Source organism: Peromyscus californicus, unplaced genomic scaffold, assembly GCF_007827085.1.
Source record: "Peromyscus californicus insignis strain IS unplaced genomic scaffold, ASM782708v3 Scaffold_5__1_contigs__length_169319896, whole genome shotgun sequence".
Lineage (NCBI taxonomy): Eukaryota > Metazoa > Chordata > Mammalia > Rodentia > Cricetidae > Peromyscus > Peromyscus californicus.
The window spans coordinates 43215129-43240473 of record NW_026294573.1 but is presented as its reverse complement, the minus strand read 5'-3'; the positions used below and the strand labels follow the sequence as shown (position 1 = coordinate 43240473).

The 25345-nt window shown below is 45.9% G+C and overlaps 1 protein-coding gene across 3 annotated transcripts; it reads right to left on the bottom strand.

The window, feature by feature from the left end:
* Positions 1-12639: 12639 nt before the first annotated feature.
* Positions 12640-24926, bottom strand: Gpx7 (glutathione peroxidase 7). 3 transcript variants are annotated; one of them, XM_052717836.1, is made up of 4 exons: positions 24735-24926; positions 19689-19844; positions 14974-15109; positions 12640-13267 (listed from the first exon to the last, which is right to left on the bottom strand). In XM_052717836.1, the coding sequence occupies exons 1-4, from the start codon at positions 24738-24740 to the stop codon at positions 13104-13106; spliced, it is 462 nt and encodes a 153-aa protein (XP_052573796.1). In that variant the 5' UTR covers positions 24741-24926; the 3' UTR covers positions 12640-13103. The 3 variants fall into 3 exon arrangements, with proteins under 3 accessions (XP_052573796.1, XP_052573794.1, XP_052573795.1); XM_052717834.1 differs by lacking the exon at positions 24735-24926 and having other exon boundaries at positions 14974-15235; positions 19689-20979; XM_052717835.1 differs by lacking the exons at positions 19689-19844; positions 24735-24926 and adding an exon at positions 15525-15631 and having other exon boundaries at positions 14974-15235.
* Positions 24927-25345: the final 419 nt, after the last annotated feature.

The window sequence follows — 25345 nt, the reverse complement described above, 5'->3', positions numbered from 1 at the left end:
ACCAGGTCTGGTCAGGGGGTGGTGGCACACGCCTTTAATCCCAGCACTCGGGAGGCAGAGCCAGGTGGATCTCTGTGAGTTCAAGGCCAGCCTGGGCTACCAAGTGAGTTCCAGGAAAGGCGCAAAGCTACACAGAGAAACCCTGTCTCGAAAAACCAAAACAAAACAAAACAAAACAAAAACAAAAACAAAAAACCAAGCTACCAGGTCTGGTGTGTGTGTGCAGAGAGTGGAAGATCCTAAGGTCCCCAAGGTCACCAGGTCTGGCACCAGAGAGAGAGAGAGAGAGAGAGAGAGAGAGAGAGACAGACAGACAGACAGACAGACAGACAGACAGACTAGCTTTTGGCACGCAGAAGTCCACCCTCTCCAGGCAGGGGAACCAGCATGCTGTTCACATGGCTGGAAGGCTGGGACTGTGAAGCAATCCTCAGCGAGGCAGCTTTCCCTTCGCTTCCAGAATGATACTGTCTCCTGAGACAAGTGACAGGGCCACGGTGGGACCTCAGTGTCCAGGTCCAGTAACCAGCCAGCTTTTCTCAGGTTATTTTGGTTTGCTGTTTGCTTTACTCCGAAATCTTTGAGACACACGAAACACAAAAAGACTAGTACATAGATGGACCCCTCCCTCATCTTAAAGTCCCTCCTTCCACCTCACCCCACAAAGAGCCAGGGGGAACCACTCTCCTGAGCTTACAATTCCTGAGCACCTATGGATGCTGCCACCTGTTTGGGATCTTTGAGTAACTGTGGAAGTACGGTGCCAGTGGTTTAAGATTTAAACACAGCAACCACACAATTCGTCCAGCGGCAGTTTCCCACCTAGTCTTGTGTCTGTGGACCTTGTTCGTGCTGAAGCTTTTGCTCTATCTAGTTGATTCATTTTTGCTGTGGTTTAGTTTTCTGTTCTGTGCTCACATGATGGTTTATTTAGTTCTTGGACATTTAGGTTTCTTCTAAATGTTTCCTTCTTTACTCTTTCTTTTTTTAACTGATTTTTTTTTTTTTTTTTTGAGACAGGGTTTCTTTGTGTGCAGCCCTGGCTGTCCTGGAACTCACTCTGTAGACCAGGCTGGCCTCGAACTCATAGAGATCCACCTGCCTCTGCCTCCTGAGTGCTGGGATTAAAGGTGTGTGCCACCACCGCCCCGCCTAACTAATGCATTTTAAAGCCCAGTGTGGGATGTGGTGGCACAGGTCTTTAACCCCAATACTCCAAAGGCAGAGGCAGGTAGATCTCTGTGAGTTCAAGGCCAGCCAGAGCTAATAGTGAGACCCTATCTCAAAAAAAAAAATTTTTTTTAATTGCCAAATTATTTTCCAGAATGGCTGTACAGTTTTGTCTTTTCACCAATAGTTCTTAAGAGTCACGGTTCGCTGGATGGTGGCGCACGCCTTTAATCCCAGCACTCAGGAGGCAGAGGCAGGCAGATCTCTGTGAGTTCGAGGCCAGCCTGGTCTACAAAGCGAGTTCCAGGAAAGGTGCAAAGATACACAGAGAAACCCTGTCTCGAAAAACAAACAAACAAAAAAGAGCCACAGTTCTGCAGTATGTTTTAGCCATTCTTTTTTCATTAATATTATTTTAAAAAGATTTACTTACGTTTTCTTACGTGTATGTGTGAGTGTCTGTGCATATGTCTGCATCCACAACAGCCAGAGCCAGAAGAGGATATTGGGTTCTCTGGAACTAGAGTTGTGACGGCTGTGGCTGGTTATGATCTACCATGTGGGTGCTGGGAACTGAACCTGAGTCCTCTGGAAGAGCAGTCAGTGCTCTAACCACTGAACCATCTCTCCAACCCTAATATTTGTCTTGCCGAGTCTGAATTATTGCGTTTAACATGATGCTGTCCAGTTCCAGCGGTATTCCCGCAAATAACGTAATTTCATTCTTTTTTTTCTTATTTAAAAAAAATTTTAAATTCATTTTACATACCAACCACAGATCCCCTTCTCATCCCTCCTCCCGCTCCCCGCTAGCCTCCCCCTATAATTTCATTCTTTACAACTGAATAAAATTCTAGTGGGGCTAGGCATGGAGACCAGCCATTCATAACTCCAGTTCCAGGGACTCTGATGTCTTCAAGCAAAACATTTGTACAAATAAAATAAAAAAAAATTTGAAAAATTATTTTTAGCCAGGCAGTGGTGGTGCACGCCTTTAATCCCAGCACTTGGGAGGCAGAGCCAGGCAGATCTTTGTGAGTTCGAGGCCAGCCTGGTCTACAGAGTGAGTTCCAGGACAGCCAGGACTGTTTCACAGAGAAACCCTGTCTTGAAAAATACCCCCCCAAAAAATTATTTTTAAAAAGAAAAAATACAACTCAGCAATAAACAGTAAGAAATCTGTTTATTATATGTGTAACAATTTCCGTCTTTCTGAGGCCTTGAGATTTGGAAGGTAGAGGCAGGAGAATGAGGAATTCAAGGTCATCTTTGGCTACATAAAGAACTGGAAACCAGCCTGAGATTCATAAAAACCTGTCTAAAAACAAGCTAAGCCTGGCGGCACACGCCTTTAATCCTAGTACTTGGGAGGCAGAGGCAGGTAGCTCTCTGAAAATTCAAGGCCAGCCTGGTCCACATATCAGATTCCAGGACAGCCAGGGCTACATAGTGAGACCCTGTATCAAAATAAATATAACAATAACAAAAACTCCGTGGTGTGTATATTTTACACTTCCTTTATCTATTGACCTTTTTAAAAATTACATTTATTTTTTGTTTTATGGGAATTAGGGGGCATATGGGCCATGGCTTACATGTGGAGGTCAGGGGACAACTTGCAGGAGGCAGGTCTCTCCTGCCACCACTTGGGTCCTGATAACTGAACTCAGGTCATTGTGTGGCTTGGTGACAAGTGTCCTTTTACCTGCTAAGCCAGGTCCTCAGCCTATTTTGCTTTTGATGGACGTCTGGACTAGTTCCATATCTTGGCAAGTAGGAATAGTGTGCCAATATATATGGTTGTGTGAGTATGACTGTGGTGTGCTGACTTAACAACTCTTTGTACATATATCTGGGAGTGGTCTAGCTGGGTCACAGGCTAATTCTGTTTTGAGTTTTTTTTGTTTTTTTGTTTGTAAACCCCATAGCAATGTCCATAGCAGCTGCAATCGTTTACATTCCCACCGGCAGAGAAGAAGGGCTCCTCTCTCCTCTCATCCTCAACACTTGTTTTTCCTTGGTTTGGGTTTTTATTTTTTGAGGCAAAGTCCTTGCTATGTAGCCCTGACTGGCCCAGAATTTGCTATGTAGACCCAACTAGCTTGAACATTGGGAGTCTCTCTTGTCTCTGCCTCTTGAGTTCTGGAGTCACAGCCGTATACTACCTTGATAGGTTGCAGAAGCCTTTACTTTCTAGTCATCCCATTTGCTTTTTTTTTTTTTTTCAAGACAGGGTTTCTCTGTGTAGCCCTTGCTGTCCTGGAACTTGCTCTGTAGACCAGGCTAGCTTCTGCCTCCCAAGTGCTGGGATTAAAGGCTTGCAACACCACACCTGGCTATCACTTTTTTTTTTTTTTGAGGCAGGATGTCACATTGTAGCTGTCCCGGTACATGTAGAGTTCATGCCTCTGCGGATTTCACATAACGCTCCTTCTCTCACCAAGCTCTGCAGGGCTGTTCAGTGTCCTCTTGATCAGCCAGGGCTGTTCAGTGTCCTCTTGATCAGCCATCTTTTTTTTTTTTGTTTTTTTTTTTTTTGTTGTTGTTTTTTTGAGACAGGGTTTCCCTGTGTAGCTTTTTTGCGCCTTTCCCTGGAACTCACTTTTTAGCCCAGGCTGGCCTCGATCTCACAGAGATCCGCCTGGCTCTGCCTCCCGAGTACTGGAATTAAAGGTGTGCGCCACCACTGCCCGGCATCAGCCAGCCATCTTTGTAACAAGATTTGCTGATGAGCCCTGGTTATCTTTCTTTCTTTTAAATGTTTTAAATTGTATGAGGACGGCCATTGTGCAAGCAGGTGTGTCTGTGCACCACTTGCATAGCTGGTGCCCACAGAGGCCACAAGAGGGCACTGGCTTCCCCTGGAGATGGAACTACAGGTGGTTGTGAGACGCCATGTGGGCGCTGCACTCAAACCTGGGTCCTCTGGAAAAGCAGATCCGTCAAGAGCATGTTCTTAACTGCTGGGCCATCATCTCTCATGCCTCTAATCCTGGGTTTTCTGCAAATGCTTCTGTCTGAGTCAGCTAGTATGACCTTGGAAAGTAGCCATGAGAAGCCAGAAGAGGTTGCTGGGGCCACTGGAGCTGGAGTTATAAACAGTTGTGAGCATCCTGATGTGGGTGCTAGGAACTGAACTCAGGTCTTCCACAGAGCAGTGTGCACCCTTAACTGCTAAGCCCTTTCCTCAGCCCAACAGGCATTTATATATAAAGATTATATATATATATATATATATATATATATATATATATATATATATATATATATATATGGAGGGACATCACTGAAGGACCCAGGCAGGAGTCACAGAAACTGGAATTTGTCCTGTATGTCCTGTATGTTTCTCTCTCCTTTCCTGGTCTAGACTTGAGTGATGCACTTTACAGGTTACAAAGCAGTTTGATTCTTTCTCAGCCTGAGTGCAGTCACTTCTGTAACTTACTCCAAGACTTCTGGGCCCCAAGGTGATCATCTGACCCTTAGGATCAGTGTCTCTGGTCCTCAGCCCCCTCTGACTCTGTCCATGTCACCAGTACCTAGAAAGCAGGAGACAGGAGGACAAGCAAGGATTTGGGATCACACCGGTGCAGATTCTAATTGCTGCTTGGCACCTGACTTCCTGTGATCTTGGACTTTTCCTAAGGGTGAGACACAGGCGAGTGTGAATACTCTGGGAAAATGGCTTCTGGGGCTGGAGGGATGATTCAGTGTTAGTTAGTTTGCTTTGCAAATATGCTGGCGCTCACTCTGTAGACCAGGCTGGCCTCAGACTCAGCAATCCACCTGTCTCTGCCTCCTGAGAACTAGTATTAACCTATGAATACTTTTTTCCCCTTCGAGACAAGGTTTCTCTGTGTAGCCCTGGCTGCTCTGGAACTTGCTCTGTAGACCAGGCTGGTCTTGAACTCACAGAGATCCTCCTGGCTCTGCTTCCCCAGTGCTGGGATTAAAGGCGTGTGCTACCACCACCTGGCTCCTATGAATGCATTTTAATGTCACATGCAATTTAACGGCACACTAATACTAGGTCTTTTGTGTTTCTGAGACTCCCTCTAGAGAACAGTGAGCCGGCTCAACTGCTCATGGATAAGAGGAGACTACTCAGGTTCTCTTTTGTTTGTATTCTAGTGATGATGAGGATCGAACCCAGGGCCTGCACATGCTAGGCAGTTGCTCTACCATTGAACTACACCCCCAACCCAGAGAATACTTGGGGTCTAAGGTACTAAGAGGAAAGGGCCTCTGACCAAGAGCCCTCAACCCTTCTGTGGGAGGATTCAAGTCTTAGGGAAACCTGGCTGGTACAAGGACGTTTGGAAACATGGATAACAACAAGGACAGTTGGCCAAACAAATACTCTTTGCTTTTTGGTTTTGAGACAGTCTCATTCTATGGCCTAGGCTGGCCTAGGGTTTATGTAACCCTGGAGGCCTTGAACTCAAAGCAATTATTTTGCCTCAGCCTCCTGAATGCTAGGACTACTGGCATGAGCCTCCATACCCCACATGTGTGGGGGGGGGATGGCATTTATAAACTTTAAAATTACATTTATTTATATGTATTGTGTGAGGAAGAAACATACATGCCATGGTGCGTGTTTAGAGTTGGCTCTGTGCTTCCACTGTGTGGGTCCCAGATGGAATCCAGTCATCGTGTTTGGTGGTAAGCACGTTTACCTGCTGATCCCTCTCGTTCCCCCAACCCCCAGTGTGTTTTGAATACCTGCTATGAGTCAGATGTTTGCTGTTCTTGGAGTACCTTAGAGATAAGACACAGAGCTATGTTAAGGCAAGAAGGAGAATTTCCTCTTGAGCAATGGAAAGAAGTTGGGAAAGAGCCCAGCAGGCATTCTGGGTCACAGTCCAGTGGAGGAGATGGGGCTATGCTTGTGCTTTCTAGAACATCATTCGCCTTGCGGTAGGAAAGATAGGTTGGAGGAGCAGTAGAGACCAAGGAGATGAGCCCCAGGGGTGGTGAATGCCCACATCTCCCTTAGTCCCTCCCCCTTCAGCCTCTTCTGTGGCTTCTATCTTTGGTTGGGATGCAGATTTAGCTGCTGTGAGAGCAGTAAAGAGTCTCAACTAAAACCAGGCAGCTCAGGAAGAAAAGGGGAGGAGATCTGAAGGGTGTTAAGGTTTGGAGTACAGATGACTCTTGTCCCTGCCTCCTCAAAGTCTGTTCTCACCTTCTGCGTTAATAAAACCCTTGCGTTTTTCTTTTACTTGTTCTGGCTCTCTCTCCTTCCTTCCTTCCATTTTCTGTTCCTTCATTCTGATGTATCCCAGGCTGAGGGGATCCCTGATCCTCCTACCTACACCTCCCAAGTGCTGGGAACTACAGGTCTGTGCCACGATGACCACACAGGATAAACATTTGATATTCTAGTGAGCTGGGTGTGGCTAGGTGACTGAATTTTAAATGATAAGACACAGCATGGGAGGAATATGGCGGAGATGGGCAGCCATCTTGGGCCATGCTGTTGATGGCAATATCCTAGGGATGGCAGAGTCAGTCAGCCTGGACCCTTGATGAAGTCATAGCAGAGCAAAGGTCTGGCTCTTACAAAGGATGAAATAACTCTTAGAGCAGGTAAATCTGTGTTGTCACAAAGTAATAGAAACTATAAATGAAGCCAAAACACAGGAGCTTGTGGAGCTACGGGAAGAGCGGAAGCTGGTCTACTGTTTTTGTTTGTTTCGTTATACCCTAGACAGTTTTTCTTAAAATGTGGCCTTTGGACCATGTCTAATATAAGAATCACTTCAGTGGGACCCAGAATTGTGAAAGGAGGTGATTTGTAGGATTCAGGCGTTAGCAGTCTCCTCTAGCAATCCCTAGGTTGGTCCTGCTGGATGTTCTTCCTTCCAGTGTTTCCAGGATTACCTGCGCTCCAAGAGGCCCCCAGAGTAGCTCTACTTCCCCCAGTGATATCTTCCTCCGTCCCAGAGTCCCAGAGTTGACTTCCTGTGTTTAGATTAGGACTCTTGTGGAAGACAGGCTCCGCCATGCTGACTCAGCTCACTATCAGTTCTCACTTAGATCACAGAGACCTTCCTGAACTGGCAGACTACCTTTCCAGGCTCTTATCACTCAGCTGCGGGCAGTACTGGCTCCATCAAAGCCAACACCTTTCTTCCCAAGGGCTTTTGCCCAAGCTACTCCATCCACTTAGGACTTCCATACTTTAATCTCTAATTCTTTCGTAAATTAGAGTTCTCAGATTTAATGTCATTTTTCAGAGAGGTGTTCTCTGAACTCCAGAATAGGTCAAGTGACACTTGTATACATACACATGACTCCCTGCTCTTGGTGCTTATCCTAGTTGTAAAATGTGAAATAATCGGTGTAATTGTTTGTCTTTACCACTGTTCTCTAAGTTCTGCGCAGCTGGAAATGTGCCTGTTTTGTTCACTGATGTGCCCTAAGAACAGAGCAAGAGCCTGACACCTAAGCAGAGCTCAAAAAATATTTGTTGACGAGTGAGTATCTCCCCTAACTATAACACTCCAGGGAGTCCCCTGACTGTCCACTCTTACTCCCTTCATCATCCATCTGTCCAACTTGAGGACAAAAATCACGGGTAGTAATGAGCATGGAACACAGGATGCGTTGATGTGGCAAGAAAACTATCTACCGTTGGAAGAATTCAACAAAAGACAAAGGCCTTCATCATAGCTGCAGCCATCAATGACCCCCTCACTCAAAAAAACTACTAACCAGAGTCCATGGCTGGTAATCTACAGTAGTGCTCTTATCTATAGCTGCATGTTCCAAAACTTCAGTGATCTATGGTGAACTGTGGTCTGAAATTGTTAATGAAAAATTCCAGGAATAACCAATTCTTAATTTTTTTTTTTTCTGGAACAGTCTCACTATGGAACTCTGGCTGTCCTGGAACTTGTTATGGTAGACCATGTTGGCCTCAAACTCACATAGATCCACCTGCATCTACCTTCTGAGTACTGGAATTAAAGTCGTATGCCACCATGCTAAACTCTGATTCATAATTTTTAAATTCCTGTTGTGATTACATGATGAAATCCTGGTCCATTCTCTCCACAGTGAAACCAACTTGTGACTAGTGCATCAATATGATACATTCTATTTGTCTAGTGATAGGAGAGGGGGGGTGCAGAGAGGGGGGGCGGGGAGAGATGGAGACAGAAGGAGAAAACTCTTCTATTCCAGCATATTATGATGGCTTATTAGTAGCTATTGAGGTTAATCTCTTACTGTGTTTAACTTATAATTAAACTTTATCTAGGTGTGTGTATATATAGGAAAAACATGGAGTATGTAGGGGTTGGTACTATCTGTAATTTCAGGCATCCACTGTGGTCATTAGTGACAGTGGTGACAGGAACCTGGAGACACAGCTCCACACTGTTACTAGAAGCAGCCTGAGAAATTCCCATAACCTTTTGGAGACCTTGACTCGGGTAAAACCGGATCCTTGGCTTTGACCCAGAAAGGAATTCCAGGACTAGCCTGTATGGAGCCAGGTTTATTAAAGATATTTAAGTATAGGTTTTAAGAGTAAGGGTTAAGAGAAAGAGGTGCATGGAAGAAGAATAAGATCTACCCACACGGGCATGGCATTCTCAAGGGAGAGTTGCAATTAGGTGTCCTGGCATCAGCTACATATACCATCTTCATGGCGTCTCAAAGATTGCTAAGAAACTCTAACTGAGCATGGTGGTACATAAATCAATCAATCTTTCTCTCTCTCTCTCTCTCTCTCTCTCTCTCTCTCTCTCTCTGTGTGTGTGTGTGTGTGTGTGTGTGTGTGTGTGTGTGTGTGTGTGTCCAAGACAGGGTTTCTCTGTGTAGCCCTGACTTTCCTGGAGTTTTCTCTGTAGACCAGGCTGGCCTCAAACTCAGAGATCTGCCTACCTCTGTCTCTCGAGTTTTGGGACTAAACGTGTGTGCCATCACTGCATGGCAAATTGCACACCTCTTTAATCCAGCATTCAGGAGGGAATCTCTGTGAGTTTGAGACCAGTCTGTCTAAACACTGAGTTCCATGCCAGCTAGGACCGTATAGTGAGACCTTGTCTCATAAAAAAAGAAAAGAAAAGTGATCCCTCTGTATCTGTGTCTGTCGATATGTGCAGGCACTCACTCAAATGTGTGTCATAGCGCATGGGTAGCAGTCAAAGGACTACTTGTGGAAGTCATTTCTCTCTTTCCACCTTCTGGGATTGAACGAAGGCTGCCTGGCTTGGTACCAAGTTCCTTTATCCACTTTGCCATCTCCCAGCCTTTCTCGATTTGATAAATGGAATTTATAGGGTGGCTCTGGAGGTGGCTTGGATGGATTACAATCTGATAAAGTAAAAGCAGGAGCCACTGGGATTGCACAAGGGTTGGGTCATCCCCTTTTGCTACAAAGTTTCTGGTGAGATTCCCAGAACATTGCAGGTTTCTAGCTGGGAAGAAGTAAAACCTTAATCAAGTGTGATTGTGCTGGAGTCCTAGATTGTCAGCTGCCTAGAGGCTTCAGCCAAGGCTGGAAGGAGAGGACTCTCTCCCTCTCCCCATGTTTCCACAGCTGTCCTGGTGTTTCTGTTCTGCCTTACCAAGCTCCTGTAATAGGGGAGGACTACTGTACTCTAAATTAACGGCAGACAGCTAAAGTATCAGTAACATGTTCAAAGCAAGTTACTAAAGTATTGATTAATAATTAGGGCTTAGCATGTAACTGAACTGTCATGTAATACAGCCTAATGAATAAGTATCTAGATGATAAGCCAGTGTTAGGAGATAATTAAACTGTTAGCAGATAATCATATATCAACTACTCTAGTGTTAATTGATAAGCAAGGGATTAATTGAAAACCACGATGTTGGCAGATAATGGCTAATTAATGGCTAAGGTGAGAGTTAATAAAGATTTAAAATGGCATTTTCCTAAGAAGAGTTTCATGTATGTTGGAAGGAACTGGAGCCAGCCGGAAGCTAGTAAAGTCTATAGGAATACGTGTCTAATGAGAAGTATAGAGTTGTCAGTGGGACTCATAACTTTTGAGGAAATTTTTTTTTTCCTTTGGTGACCATGTATATTCAATATGGCCACATTGGGAAAAGGAACAAAGTCCAGTGACCCTTCCCTAAGTTCACATTCAAGGTCCTGATGCAAGATTTAGGTTTAAATAGAAAGCAAGATGTAGGTATAACTAAACAGTTCCAGTCTCGGGGTGGTCCCACCCATCACCCATCCATCATTGCCTGGCCGCTAGTCTCTCCTGAAAGGTGGTCTGACAAGTTGTCATACTACGTGAAATCTCTTTCTGAGGCACAAACTCCCCTCTAGCTGAGGGTCCCCATCTTATCTTTCTACTAGCATGCGACTGCGGGGACTTCCAATTTCTTGGAGTCCATTGTTTCAGGAGTCTGGTAGGCAAAAGTCGTGATGTCTTTCTTTAGAACATCTTCGCTCCCACTAGAGTGGTTCAATTTGAGCACTAGCCCTTTGGAGTCAAATCCATGCCCACAGACTTTCCTTAGTGCAGACTGTCTCTGCTTTGAAAAGGCAAAACAAACAAACAAAACAAAAAAACAAAACAAAACAAAAACCCCCAAAACGAAAACAAAAAAAAAACAAGCAACAGAACTCAAACCGTCGGAATAAACTTTGACCCACCGTGAGGCTACTGAGACAAGGTCTGCTCCATTCCTCACACCGACTCGGCACTACAGCGTAACAGCCTTCAACATATCACACCCCTAATACAAGCCTCCTCAAAAGACAAAAGGAAAATTTGTGTTATCCCTCTGACAGTCTACATTTTGAAAAAAAAAAATTAAAAACTTGGTTTTTCAACGCTGCAGGCATTTTGTATGGAATTCGGGAAGTTAGCCCCAGGGACTCTGAGGTAGGGAGTTTTAAATTCAAGGCCAGCTAGGGCTCCATAAGGAGATCATATTTCTAACTGGAACAAGATGAGGCCAGGGAAATGGCTCAGTTGATAAAACACATGAAGACTTGAGTTTGGTCCCCAGCATACACATAGGAAGTCAGGCATGAGTCGTGGAAGACAGAGGCAGGAGGATCCCCAGGGTCACTCACTGGCCAGCCTGGCTTAATCAACAAGCCCCGGATTTCTATAAGAGATTTTTGTGTTCTGTAAGTATTGCAAAGTCCACAAACTTGTAGATTAAACAATTCAACTTTTTCCTGCCTCAGGGATACGAGAAGAAAAGCAAACCTTGAGTCATGGCTCCAGCTTGCTTATTAAATGTTCTTAGAGACAAGTGTGGTGGCACACCCCTTTAATCCCAACGCTTGGAAGGAAGACAGGTGGAGCTCTGTGAGTTTGAAGCCAGCTTGGTCTACGTAGAAAATTCCAGGATAGTCAGGGCTACATAGACACCCTGTCTAAAAAAAAATAATAAAATAAAATAAAATTCTGAAAACTCTAGGTGCAGCTTGACAAGGAAATACGGCCTGGTCTAGTCTGGCCCCAGTTGGGTGGGCAGGGACCCCAGATGCCTTCCCTGAGAACATACCGCCCAAAGGAGCTGCCATGTGAATCCTTACTGATCGATCACCTGTAGTCTGCAAATTCATATCTGCATTGTTTACGTTTCTCTCGGCCGTGATCTGGCTAATGCAGTTCAAGGGAGAAAAGATTTCTCCTGGCTCACAGTTTCAGGGAAAATCAGCCCACCATAACCAAGAAGGCATAGTGGTAGGATTGATTCCTGTGTGTGGGGTGGCTGGGATCATATGACCAGAGCAGTCTGGAAGAAGAGCCTGAGGTCCAGCCGGAATCCTGCTGGAAGTCCTGCCCCTGTGGCCACACATCTGCCCCATATATAATTGGCTCCACAACCTGCCCACCCTCAATCAAAACAGTGTCACTATCTGAGCGCCAAGTGTTCAGGTACATAGCCTGTGGGGGACAGCTCACATTTAAATTATAATACCTTTTACTTATTTTTTTATTGTAGTGTATGTTTGGTCAGAACATTTTTATGAGCATTCATGTTAGCTTGAGTGAAAAAAATTAAAAGGGCTGGAAGCTTTTAACGTTTACTTTTATTTTATATTAATCTGTATTGTTTGAGTTTTTTAAAAAATGGTTTATTTATTTTCATCTTGTGTGCATTGGTGTTTTGCCTGCATGGATGCCTGTGTGACGGATGGTATCTGGTCTCTTGCAACTGCATTATAGACGCTGGTGAGCTGTCCTGTGGGTGCTGAGAATTGAACCTGGATCTTCTGGAAGAGCAGCCAGTGCTCCTAAGTGCTGAGCCATCTCTTCAGCCCTTGTTTGGGTTTTTATTAGTACACTCTCTCTTTCTGTGCCTTTCTTTTTGCCTCTCTGGGAACAACGGAACCCAGAGTCTTGCAAGTGTCTGAACTCTACCCTTCTCCCACTCCACTCCAAGAACTTGCATCTTTTGTAATTAGATAATAATACACACAGGAACAGAGAACAAACACAATACACACATTTGGCCTAGAATTCCATTGGCTAGAAATTTGTGTTGAGTTCAAGTTTTATTATCACAAGTAATGCTTTGTTTATAGACAGAGAACATGTGCTGAACGCTTCCTCTTTGGCCAGCACTGCCCCAGGCACGTTCACAGGTATTAGATGCTAATCCTCACAACCTTCCTGTGAGGGAAGACTTGGCTCCCCTTTACAGAACCTGGCTAGGAGATGGTTGCTTCATCCCCTTCTCCAGGGCTTCTCACAGCCTGGCCGTGTTTCCTTTGGCTGGCGGCCTACTGACCGATGACTGGCTGTTCAGAACTCTCATTGGCCAGGAGTTCCTATTCCTTGCTCTTGGATTCAAATCATCCAAGTCTCAGACTTTTTCCTCTCTGTGAGTGAAGAGACGAGAAGCCCAGGCTCTCTGCCTGTGAAGCACCACTTGAGTTTGCTGAGGGGATGGGAGTGGTAGGGGAAGCGGGAATCCGGTCATAACTCTTCCCGTCTCTGAAGGATGAGCTTTGCCACCAGCTCTGTGATCCGGGGTTTGATCTCCTGCATGGGCACAGTTGGATCCCAAGCCCCCACCACTTTTCCATCTGGGGCCACGAGGTACTTCCAGAAGTTCCAGGTAGGCTCCTTCCCAGAAGTCTCTAAAGAAAAAGGAAGCAGTAGAACGGTGTGCCTCTCTGTGCCCTCCTGAGATCCCACTGTTGGTGTAACTCTCACACCCAGGCCCCACTCAGACTACTAAGATTAGAGCTACTGAGAACAAGACCCAACTCCCAACACTTTTCCAGAGCTCTCCAGGAGATTCCAATGTGGGATCCCGATTGAGAGAGCCAACTTTAGGCTGCTGGGAAGTCCACGATAGAACACTATCAATCATCTTCCCTAATCACCCCAAATGGCCGAGCCCTGTTCGCTAAGTCTGTTTTGTTTTGAGTCAGGATTCTGTGTAACCCAGGCTACCTTACTTAGTCTTGCTATCTAGCTGAGGAAGTCCCAGAAGGCCTTATCCTCATTTCTAACTCCCGAGTGCAAGCCTGTACAATTCCCTGCTTCCCATGAAATCTTAGCGGCTTCTAGAGCTTAGTCCATGTACTGGCTGAATCAAAATCACTGTCAGGGAGTGGGGACTTGAAAGAAATTCTTGGGCCCTGCTAGAGTAAGGTTCAGGCTTGTACAATTATAAGATCTTTCCAGGTGCTTCCAAAGCAAGGCCCAGATTGATCTACAGCAGGAACTGGAAGAAAACTAACAAAACACATAGGAAGGGGGAAGGTATGACTTAACAAAAACACAAAGCTCACAAGATTCCAAAGTTCACAAGCTCTGCCACTGAGACTGGGGCATTCTGAATGACTTCTCATTCTTTCTTTTGAATAAGTAGAGGTGTTTTGCTTGCATGTATGTCTGTACACCGTATGTGTACAGTGTCTGAGGAGGCCAGAAGAGGGTATTGGATTCCCTGGGACTGAAATTATAGACGGTTGTGAGCTGCCATGTGGGCACTAGGAATCAAATCTGGACAAGCAGCCAATACTCTTAGCCTCTGAGCCATCTCTCTAATCCCAGAATCCCACTTTTTAATGAGCAGACTCAAACCATCCAATGTTTGACCCTTGGAGAAGCAAGCCTGCCTCTTTCACAGATAGCCAGTCCCACAAAGAGATAACCTACGTCGTAAAACTTATTCCTCACAAAATAATCCGATACCTGCCCAACCTTCCAGAGAGACAACACTGTGTAGATGTCCCACCTGATAAGACCTAAACCATCAGAGCGCAGTTCCATCAAAACACTGCCTGACTGCCCACAGAGCCCCCCCGCCCCACACACATGAAAGCACCCCCTTACACCATCTCTGCAGCTTCTCTACTGCCTTGTCTGTTGCAGCTAGACCACAGGATACCCAACAAACTCTACTGCCTTTCTGTCCTTGGTGATTTCATTCACAGCCCACACATCGTGCCTGTCACTGGTATTCCAGGCATGGCAATTAAGCTAATCTTTCAGAGAGAAGGTTTCCCTCTCAGTGACTTTCCGTCATCTGGTCACCCTTCTCCAGGCATGTGGCGTCTCATGGCTGTGTCTTGTTTCTCTCTCCTCAGTCTACAAGCTCAGCTAAGGAATGTTGACAAAAGCGTGATGACCCAGAGACAAGATTTCAGGGAAGTCCTCGGGTGAGACAGCAGGCGTGGAGAGACTTGGGCAGGATTCCTCCTCTGCTCACGCCTGCCTTCACTTTCCTCCAAGGGTTAGGAAGAGAAAGGTGACACAGCCAGCTAGCAGCTTCTGCTGCCCAGGGAGTCATGGCCACAGCCAGGGAGGGAAGAGGAGAAGGGACAGGACTCACGGGTTAGGTATTTGAAGATAGGGTGGGCACCAGAGCCGGTGACTGCGGTCTTGCTGAACATGGGAAAAGAGACACTGTAGGTGTGGCGGGCAAAGTTCTCGATCTCCCTGTTGGTGTCTGGTTCCTGCTGGCCAAACTGGTTGCAAGGGAAGGCAAGCACGTTAAAATGGTAGGGACCCAGGTCCCGCTGCAGCTGCTGCAGGGCTCGGTAGTTCTGGTCTGTGAAGCCACATTCGCTAGCTACGTTTACCACCAGGGAAACCTGCATGACCAAAACAAACAAACAGAAGAAAGCTCAGAACCATATACAGCCCAGCACAGAGGCACGCACTTGTATCTGCTCTGATATGTCCACATAGGTGATTCCATCTCACATGCAAGAATGCTACGTACATATGTAAATACGTGTATAATGCTCTCACATAATATACCCACATATGAAATCAAGCATGTAGGGTCCTATACACATGTACACACATACAGGAATATCTGTGACGGTAGGCACACAATTCACCTAAATTAATATGCACATGCTCTAGATGCAAACCTACATTAGCTACTAGGATACGAATCCACAAATGCATATAGCCCATTCCCAGAGAGGCATGCACACAGAGAGCACATATCAGCAGGTGATGCTAGGGAGGAGAAAGGCACACTTGGGTTCAGTTTGGTTCAGTCAGCTGGGTACTTCCAGGAATTCAGGCGAGCTCCTTCCCAGAAGTCTCTAAAGAAAAAGGAAGCAGAAGAACAGTGTGCCTCCCTGTGCCTTCCCCTGGATGGGGCTGCCAGTACATGGGCACATAGACAGAATGACCCCTAGGACAATCCTTTTCATCTCCTCCCTTCCAGCAAACAAAAACTTTGATCGCTAAGCCCTAATTTTATTAAAGGCTTTAGACAGTAAATACAAAGCTAGCTGATGGAACTGAGTTATAATGTAATTCGAATTTTGGCACCAATAATGCCACATTTCCAGCTTCTAGCTATGTATTACTGAAAGATTACAATCCTTTGCCTGGGCACCCTCGCCCTAGCTCCATGACTGCTTTTGAGACAAGCTGGGATAATATCATCCGGCTACCTAAAGAAGACCATTTCCCAGGGTCAGTCTGGAACACTGGGCACAGATTGCTGAAGCTAGATGGGATTCTCAAATTCAGCACTACTAAAATTACAGGTCTTCATTGTGGGGAGCTGTCCTGTTTATTGTAGACTATTTGGCATCATCCTAGCCTGTACCCACTAGATGTCTAGGCTTGACCACCAAAAAAAAACGTTTCCCCATGGGTTCTGTGGCACAGACCTGTTGCACAAATTCCTAAATGGTCTTTTTTTTGGGGGTGGGGGTGGGGGTTGGTTTTTCAAGACAAGGTTTCTCTGTGTAGCCTGGAACTAGCTCTGCAGACCAGGCTGGCCTTGAACTCACAGAGATCTGCCTGCCTCCCGAGTGCTGTGATTAAAGGCGTGCACCACCACCACCACCACCACCACCACCACCACCACCACCACCACCCAGCCCTAAATGATCTTATAATAAAAAACCCAGAACCAGATATTGGGGTAAATGCTGAAAGATCAGAGAGACAAAGGAACAAGCCACTGCCACCTCTTACCTCTAGGACTCCTCAGCCTGAAAAGGTTCAGTTCCTGTCTCCTCACGCCTTATATACCTTTCTCTGCCCAGCCATATCACTTCCTTCCTAGTGCTGGGATTAAAGGTGTGAGATCTCAAGTACTGGGATTAAAGGCATGTGACTCCAAGTATTGGGATTAAAGGTATGTGCCACCACTGCCTGGCTCTGTTTCTCTCCTAAACTGAATCAATCCCATGTAGTCCAGGGTAGCTTTGAACTCACAGAGATCCAGACGGATCTCTGCCTCTCACGTGCTAGGATTAAAGGTATGTGCCACCACTGCCTGGCGTCTATGTTTAATCTAGTGGCTTGTTCTGTCTCTGATCTTCAGGCAAATTTTATTAGGGTACACAATATATTACCACACACTTGTAATCCCAGCTCTAAGGAGACTGAGGCAGTAGAATTGCAAATTGGAGGCCAACCTAAACCTCATAGTAAGACCATCTCTTAGCTAAAAATAAATAAATAAATAAACACATAAATAAATAAATAAAATGAAAAAATATAAAAAATAATGCTGCATACCTTTAATCTCTGCTCTTAGGAGGCAGAGACAGAGGCAGGAGAATCTTTATGAGTTCAAGGCCAACCTGATCTACATAGCAATTTCCAGGCTAGCTACTGCACAGCGAGACACTGTGTCTCAAAACAAAACAAACTGGAGAGAGAGCACTTTGCTGGCCCGCCTGACAATCTGAGTTTAATCCCAGGGCCCCACAAAGTAGAAGGAAAGAAATGACTCCCCCGAGTTGTTCTCTGGTACCCTAAAAGGCAAGCATACACACACACACACACACACACACACACACACACACACACACACACACACACACTCTGTAATAATAAAAAAAGGTTTTCTTTCTTTCTTTATTCTTTTTTTCTTTCTTTTTTTTCCGTTCTTTTTTGTTTTTTGGTTTTTCGAGACAGGGTTTCTCTGTGTAGCTTTGGAGCCTGTCCTGGAACTCACTCTGTAGCCCAGGCTGTCCTCGAACTCACAGAGATCCACCTGGCTCTGCCTCCCGAGTGCTGGGATTAAAGGCTTGTGCACCACTGCCCAGCCTTATTTTAATTTTTTTGGGACGGGATCTCATGACCTAATTGTAGCCTTGGCTGGCCTGGAACTTCCTATATTGACCAGACTGGCTTTGAACTCACAGAGATCTGCCTGCTTCTGCTACCCAAGTGCTGGGATTAAAGGTGTGCATCACTCGCCGGGCAGCGGTGGCCCATGCCTTTAATCCCAGCACTCAGGAGGCAGAGCCAGGCGGATCTCTGTGAGTTCGAGGACAGCCTGGTCTACAGAGCGAGATCCAGGACAGGCACCAAAGCTACACAGAGAAACCCTGTCTCGAAAAACCAAAAAAAAAAAAAAAAAAAAAAAAAAGTGCATCACTGTTCCAGGCTAACTCTATACACTATTCCCTTTAGTAGTTGAAAAATATCTTGTCTTTTTTTTTAAAAATCTCTTATTGCTGATAATTAATTAATTAATTGAGATTACCTGGTTCAGTTTTCAGTGCCTCGTTTATTGTCTTTTCTCCCATAAGCTTGATTAAAGCATAAACTTGTTCTGCTCATTACTATTCTCTTCAGAGCTTGGGTTTCTAACGAGTAGGTGCTGAGTAATAAACAATGACTCAGTGACTGGAGGAGCTGCTCAGGGTGTATCTGGGGTCTCTGTCCAGCCATAGCAGAGGGGAGGAACGGGCCCTGCTCTTTGCTACTCTTTGTCTGGAGTTTGGATGAGGTCACTGACCGAGACCTACAGTACACACAGCAGCGTAAAGCTTACCAAGTACTTCCATATGGACCTCTCTCTTTGAAACTCTGCACTGGACAGAGCAAGGACTCCCAGCATAACTGAGAATTTCAAGGCGATCAAAATTAGTTTCATCCCAGAGATGGCCCTGCACCCAAGAAAAGCATGCTGATAGCCATTCCTTCGTGATTCATCCAAATCTGGATGATGGGCTCACGGGTCCATTTATGTCCAACGCCACACACATCTTCACACCAGGGTCTTCATCTCAAGAGGCAGAAGATTCTTTGAAAGACTTTTTAAATTTAATTAATTATTAATTTTTTTTTTTTTTCGAGATAGGGCCTCGAGCCCACAGGGATCAGCTTGTCTCTTCCTCCCTAGGGCAGAGCTGGGATTAAAGGCCTGAAACACCAGACCCCGCTCTTGAGAGGATTCTTCATCACGAACAATGTTAGCACCTCTGAACTAAAGTTCAGAGACCCTCTGGGCTCTCCTGGGCCCCATCAGCCTCATCTACCACCATTTAGCGCAGGGGTTTGTATCCTTCAGGGACCACTGTTGAAATCCCTGGTCCTCCCCACCCTTCTTACAGTTTTGCTTGTTTCTGGACTTGGCCAGCTCTCTTTGTCCCGATTTGTCTCGGTCAAGTCTTTTTTTTTTTAAAGACCCAATCCTGATACACTTCCTTACTGTGATTCAGTCTAGCAAGGAGGAGCCTGTCCGCCTGGATGGCTAGCAATTCCATCACAACTGCCCTCTAAGGGTTAGGCCCTGAGAGGACCAAGGATGGGAAGTGTGTAGGTAGGGTTCTCTTCCAGCATGGGCTGCTTTTTACTGTTGTGTGGTCCTTTGCCCACGTCTTCGTTCTCAGGGCCTTAAGTGTGCATTCTGAGACTCAAGCAAGGGTCCATCTTAGATGGTCACTCCCTCCGCTGCACATCTGTCTCTCCCTGTTCTCATTGGACCCACTGTTTTAGGCGCAAAAGCCGGACTGGAGAGGCAAAAGGCTAAGGTTACTTTTACTCTTAGGAGAGGCAAAGCCCGGGCGGAGGGCATTAACCTTCTGGGCGAGATCATGAGCCCCAGAGCGCGCAGACAGCTCATGTGGCTCCTGAGCTGTGCCACGTAGCCGCGGGCCTGAATAGGCAAGGGCCTGGGGGCGCCAAATGGATGGATCGCGGGGCTGGGATCCCCAGGGTGGTGTCCGAGCTGTGACACACCCGAGGGGAGCATCCCCGGAAGAGCCCCGGCCCGGGTGCCCCCATCAAGCCCTGCCCCCAGCCCAGCCAGGCCCGCAGGGGACCGTCACTCACCGAGCCGCGGTACTTCTCCAGCGACACCAGCTTGCCCCGGATGTTGACCGCCTTGAAGTCGTAGAAGTCCTGCTCGGATTGCACGCAGGCCGCGGCCCATAGGAGCAGCCACGCCGCCGCCACGGCTGCAACCATGGCTCGCTTCCGAGGTGGCGGCTTGGCGAGAGAAAAGACCGGGAGGGGAGACCCGGCGTTGGGGGCGGAAGGAGGCGGCCCACTGGGCAGGACGCGCCCCCTTCGCGGTCGCCTCTGCAGGCACGGAGTCCTGCCTCTGGACCTCAGTTTCCCTAGCTGTTCTGCGCCGGTCAGCTCAACATCCAAGGATCCTGTTTTCTTGAGTCTGAGACTAAAATTCGCTTCTATGAATTTGCTCGCTCATGCTCAGGATGCAGCGACTTAATGGGGAAAGAGAGGAGAAAATCTGTGTGTGAGATTAGCTTCTAGATAGTGCTTGGCCTTGGGGGGATCGCTCTACCACTCTGAGCCTCAGTTGCTTCACGGGAATACACAGGATAGAATTGGGAGTACCGGACTGTAACAGGAAAATGGTGGAAAACACTGTGATAGCCGGACGATGTGTGCGAGCTTTAGGTTAACGAATGTAGTGTTTTACCCAGTTGGAGAGGTCAGAGAAGACAAAGGAGCCTGAGTCTGCAGCGGTTGGGATTCCTGCAGGGCAGGAGGTTTGGGGATAGTCTATTGGTTCACCCAGCAGACTCCAAGATAGCAGACCTTTTACACTGTCGCCTGTCAATCACTGGAATAGTGTCTCCTGGCAGGAGGCGCAACAGGAGCCAAGAAGGCTCCTTATCTGGAGCAGCTGACAGCTAAAGGCTTTTTGTGAACACTAACATGGCTAGCAGCCGGAATCTCAACTCTTTAGTGTTGACTAAACACTGGACAGCACACTACAGTGTTTCCCAGGCTCAGAAAACCTCTATGACAACCACGAAGGGCTGAACATCTGTTGGTGACTAAGTATGAGTTAACATACGCTTGGAGGACCTGTTCTGTGCCACGTTCAGCTCTAGGCGCCTTTTGTGCCATGGTGATGAACAAGATGTGTGGTCCCTATTCAGAGGGAGATAGGGCACTAAGTAGTTCACAGTTAACTCAAAACTACCGTCTGTTATGGCAAAGCTGAGGGTGGGGTGGGGGAGCGACAGGAGGTTTGAACTGATGACCTCTGACGAATGAGTAGACAATATGAAGTAAAAGCAGGAAGCATGTGCGAAGGTCGCCAGGGAGAGCAAAACATGATACACTGGGCAAGAAAGGCTGGTTTGGCTGGAGTGGAGAGAATACCCAGGGGGTGGCGATGGGGTAGGGGTGAGTGGGGGGTGTCACATAGCTTGGTGGGCCACAGTAAAGTTTATGGGTTTGCTGGGCATGGTAGCCAATGACTTTAGTCCCAGCATTTGGGGGACAGAGGCAGGCAGATCTCTGAGTTAGAAGTCAACCTGGTCTCTATAGCTCCAGGCCAGCTGTAAAAAAAAAAAAATAAAAAAAAAAATTTACAGGCTTTAAATCCAGAAATGAAGTTTTATTTTTTGTTTCTGCTAGCTTAAGCATCATGGTGAGTCCTGCATATTGCAGACAAATTCCTCCGGCTTCTCGTGGCAAGAGCAGACGCTGGAGGAAAGGTAACGGGCGCTTTAAGGCCCAGAGATGGTGACAGCAGAGTCCAGTATTGGAACAGGAAAGGGACTGTCAAAGTTGGGAAGGCTGAGCAAAAGTGTCAGCATAGGGGAGCTGTGACAGTGAAGGCACCCAGCATAAGGGGAGGGTGGGGCGGGTGAGCCTGGAGGAGTCTTCAGGGGTCAGCTGGGGAAAGGCTGCATGTGCCACAACACTCTGTAGGCTGCAGCTAGCACACCCGAAACTGAGTACAAGGTACACAGTAAGATTTGAAACCCAGGCACTCAGATTTCAGAGTAGGCTGTCTTTCTGTGCCGTCGAGATAGCCTCTCACTTCAGGAGCAGACCAGTTTGCCCGCAGAGGTGGGATACAGGACGACAGAGGTGTTCCAGGCAAGTGTCCTGGCCCTTCTGCCTCCTTACCCCTATCCTGTGGGAGCCTTGAGGCCCGTGATGGGTCTTATTAGCACAAACAGTTGAGCTGACAGTAACTTTGTATAGTTGTCCACTTCCATGACTGCTTTGCCCATTAGGCTGGGAGCATCTCCAAGGAAAGCCTGCATCTGATCATCTTTGTGTCCTCTTTCCATATACTAAACACTCAATTAATGTTTACTTTTAAAAAAGTCTTCTGGTGACTTCTACTACGTGTCCATGCTAGACTCTGATATGAGATGATGTTGATTTTAGCCAACGGAGTGTAATCTGTCACTTTCTTTTCAGTCCACTACGTATTTCTGATGTTTTAAAAAGAGCACAGTTATTTCCAGGTGGCACTTCTAACAACTAGGAGACTGGAAGACATGGACAAATCACACTGAATCTCAGCTGAGCATTTGAAAGTGTTGGGGACTCACTCTAGGATCCCTACTCCTCCTTTTTCCTACAATAAGCTCAAAGGCGTTATTCATGGATATTTAAGATGCTCACAATATTTGCTCATCAGACTGTTGAGTGCCTAATATGAGACTATTTAAAGAGTTTTTAATATAGTAAAAAATAAAAATAAATGTATTGAATTTATATTCCTGTGGGAGAAGAAAGGGCTAAAAACTAAAACATACATAGAAAACCTTTAGCACTTTAGATAAAAGAAGCATCAGGGTAGAGGGGTAATGTGGGAGGAAGAGGGATCGCAATATTGTATGGTACCCTGTCCCTCACAGCTTGGGCCTTGAACCTCGGCTCAGGGTAGCAAGGGAATGAAGTAGACAAACACACATACAATGAAGCTGGATGATGGGGTTTTTGTTTGTTTGTTTGTTTGTTTGGTGGTGTTGTTTGTTTCTGCTCTTTGGGGGGGCCCATCACCCAGCTCCCAAATAAATTACACACAGAGGCTTATTCTTAATTATAAATGCCTGACCTTAGCTTGGCTTGTTTCTTGCCAGCTTTTCCTAACTTTAAATTATCTCTGTCTACCTTTTGCCTCTGGGCTTTTTGCTTTTCTTACTTCTGTGATCTTACTTTCACTCTTACTCCATGGCTGGCTGGGTGGCTGGGTGGTTGGTCCCTGATGTCCTCCTCTCCTTGTTCTCTCGTTCCTTCATCTCTCCTCTTCCAGATTTCTCCTTCTATTAATCCTTTCTGCCTGCCAGCTCCACCTATCCTTTCTCCTGCCTTGCTATTGGCCATTCAGCTCTTTATTGGACCATCAAGTGTTTTAGACAGGCAAAGTAACACAGCTTCACAGAATTAAACAAATGCAACATAAAAAAAGTAACACACCTTAAAATATTGTACAACAGGTTGGAGTTTTTTTTGATGTTGTTGTTGTTTGTTTGTTTTTTGAGACAGGGTTTCTCTGTGTAGCCCTGGATGTCCTGGAACTCACTCTGTAGACCAGGCTGGCCTTGAACTCACAGAGATCCACCTGTCTCTGCCTCCCAAGTGCTGGAATTAGAGGTGAGCGCCAGCACCACCCAATGATTTTTTTTTTAACGCTACTGCTATCACTGCAACCTGAAACCTTAGCATGTTTATTAGGTACAGCACAGGGGGAAGGGCTAGTTTAGTCTTCCTAGGAGGTCTCTGTAGGCGAGCAGTCTAAGGCGGTCGGCATCCTGGAGGAGGAAGCTGCAGTTGCTAGTCTTTGCACATACTGGTCAGTCATTCATAAACACTCATACCCAGTCTCCTGAAGAAAACTCTGCCATCCCTCTAAGCCTGGTCCATAGACAATGGCTTTACCAATTTCCCATGGCCAACAGGACTTGCTCATACCAAAATACACCCTCACTCAGAATTTCACTTACTCAGGGCTTCCTCCATTCCCTACAGTATGTGTTCTTTTTCTATTATTAGTGTATATATGTATTAGTCAAGGTTCTCTAGAGGAACAGAATTGATTGAATGAATGAATGAATGAATGTGTGTGTGTGTGTGTGTGTGTGTGTGTGTGTGTGTGTGTGTGTGTGTATGATTTATTATAATGGCTTACAGGCTATGATCCAGCTAGTCCAATGGAAGCTGTCTTCCAATGGAAGGTCCAAGAGTCCAGTAGCCAGTATGTGCTGGAATCCTGAAGTAGGTCCTAATGCTGGTAAAGGAATGGACTTGCCAGTGAAAATGAGAACAAGCAGGCAAAGGGAACAAGCTTCCTTCCTCCATGTCTTTTAATAGAGGTACCAGCAAAAGGTGTGGCCCAGATTAAAGGTGGATCTTCCCACTTCAAAAGATCTGGATTAAAAGAGGGTCTTCCCACTTCAAATGATTTAATTAAGAAATAATCCCTCACAGGTGTACCCAGCTGCTTGGGTTTTAGTTAATTCCAGATGTAGTCAAGTTGACAACTAAGAATAGCCATCACAAGTCTATACCTTGTCAACCTGACAATCAGATCTCCTTATGTCATGCTTAATTTCCAAATAAAACAATAAGCAGGTCATAATTATGCCTAACATGATATAACTATTCCTTGTATAACTGAAAATACATTAAACTTTTTAGAATAGATGACAACATCCCTTGAGGGACATTCTTTTGTTATTTCAAAACTTAAATATGATAACCACTGATATTCTCTTAGTTGATGTTACACTACATGATAAATGGAGGAAAGAAAACCAATATCTGTACAAGCATATTCTTAACAAAATAAGACAGAAAACTCATGTCAATTATAATCCTTATTTCTGCAGCCTGGTCACATGGCTTTAGCTGGTATTTATAACTATCATCCTCTATTACCCATTCTGCATATCCTCGACCCTCAGCATGCACTTCATCAGGTCTTGGCTCTTTTCTTGGAAGAGTGACCCATACTTTCATTCCTAAAAAGTCTGTGCTCTTTGTCTTCCTGCCTGGATTAGGCTGTTGAAGTTTCCCATTGACTTCAATCACAGGACACGGTAGCACACAAGAGACACCCTAAAGGATCTCCTGCATTCTAGACATAATCGCTCTTACCTCCATTATGAAAAGGCAGTCCAATTTCCCCTTGGTAATCTGGATCAATCACACCTTCTAATGCTTCATTTCTTTTCTCAGCCTCTTGGTTTAAGGGCATCAGAAGCCCAGAGTGGCCATGGGGACATATGAGCTTCCAGTTTAATGGAGTGTTGTGTCTCCTGACAAGACCACTCCCTACTTTGGAACCAAAACTTCTAGGCCAGCAGAACTTAAGGTCACTGGAACAGAAAGCAAAAATTTCTCTCGTGAGTCACTAGGAGTGATAGTATGTGGTGATATTTTGATTGTGCTCTAATAAATAAAGCTTGCCTGGAGATCAGAGCTAGCCCCTAGTTAACCATAGAGGCAGGGCACTTTAATCCCAGCACTTGGGATCTCATGCTTTTGATCCCAGTACTTGGGAGGCACATGCTTTTAATTCCAGCACTAGGAAGGAGGAAACAGGAAGTGATAAATAAGGCGGGCAGAGACAGGAGCTTGGCCCCCTGCTGTGGGATGTCTTTCTGTATGCTGTTAATATATGTGGCTCCCATTGGATGTCATCCAAGGAGCAACATGTAATAGGACACAGGTAAAGCCATAGAACACATGGCAATATGTATATTAAT

Excerpts from the sequence above, each read along its gene's own strand:
- Gpx7 (XM_052717834.1), bottom strand. The coding sequence starts at position 19,823 with ATGGTTGCAGCCGTGGCGGCGGCGTGGCTGCTCCTATGGGCCGCGGCC. Across the intron at positions 15,236-19,688 it reads TGGAGAAGTACCGCGGCTCG|GTTTCCCTGGTGGTAAACGT; the intron begins GTGAGTGACGGT and ends TTGGTCATGCAG. Across the intron at positions 13,268-14,973 it reads TATCTTCAAATACCTAACCC|AGACTTCTGGGAAGGAGCCT; the intron begins GTGAGTCCTGTC and ends CTTTTTCTTTAG.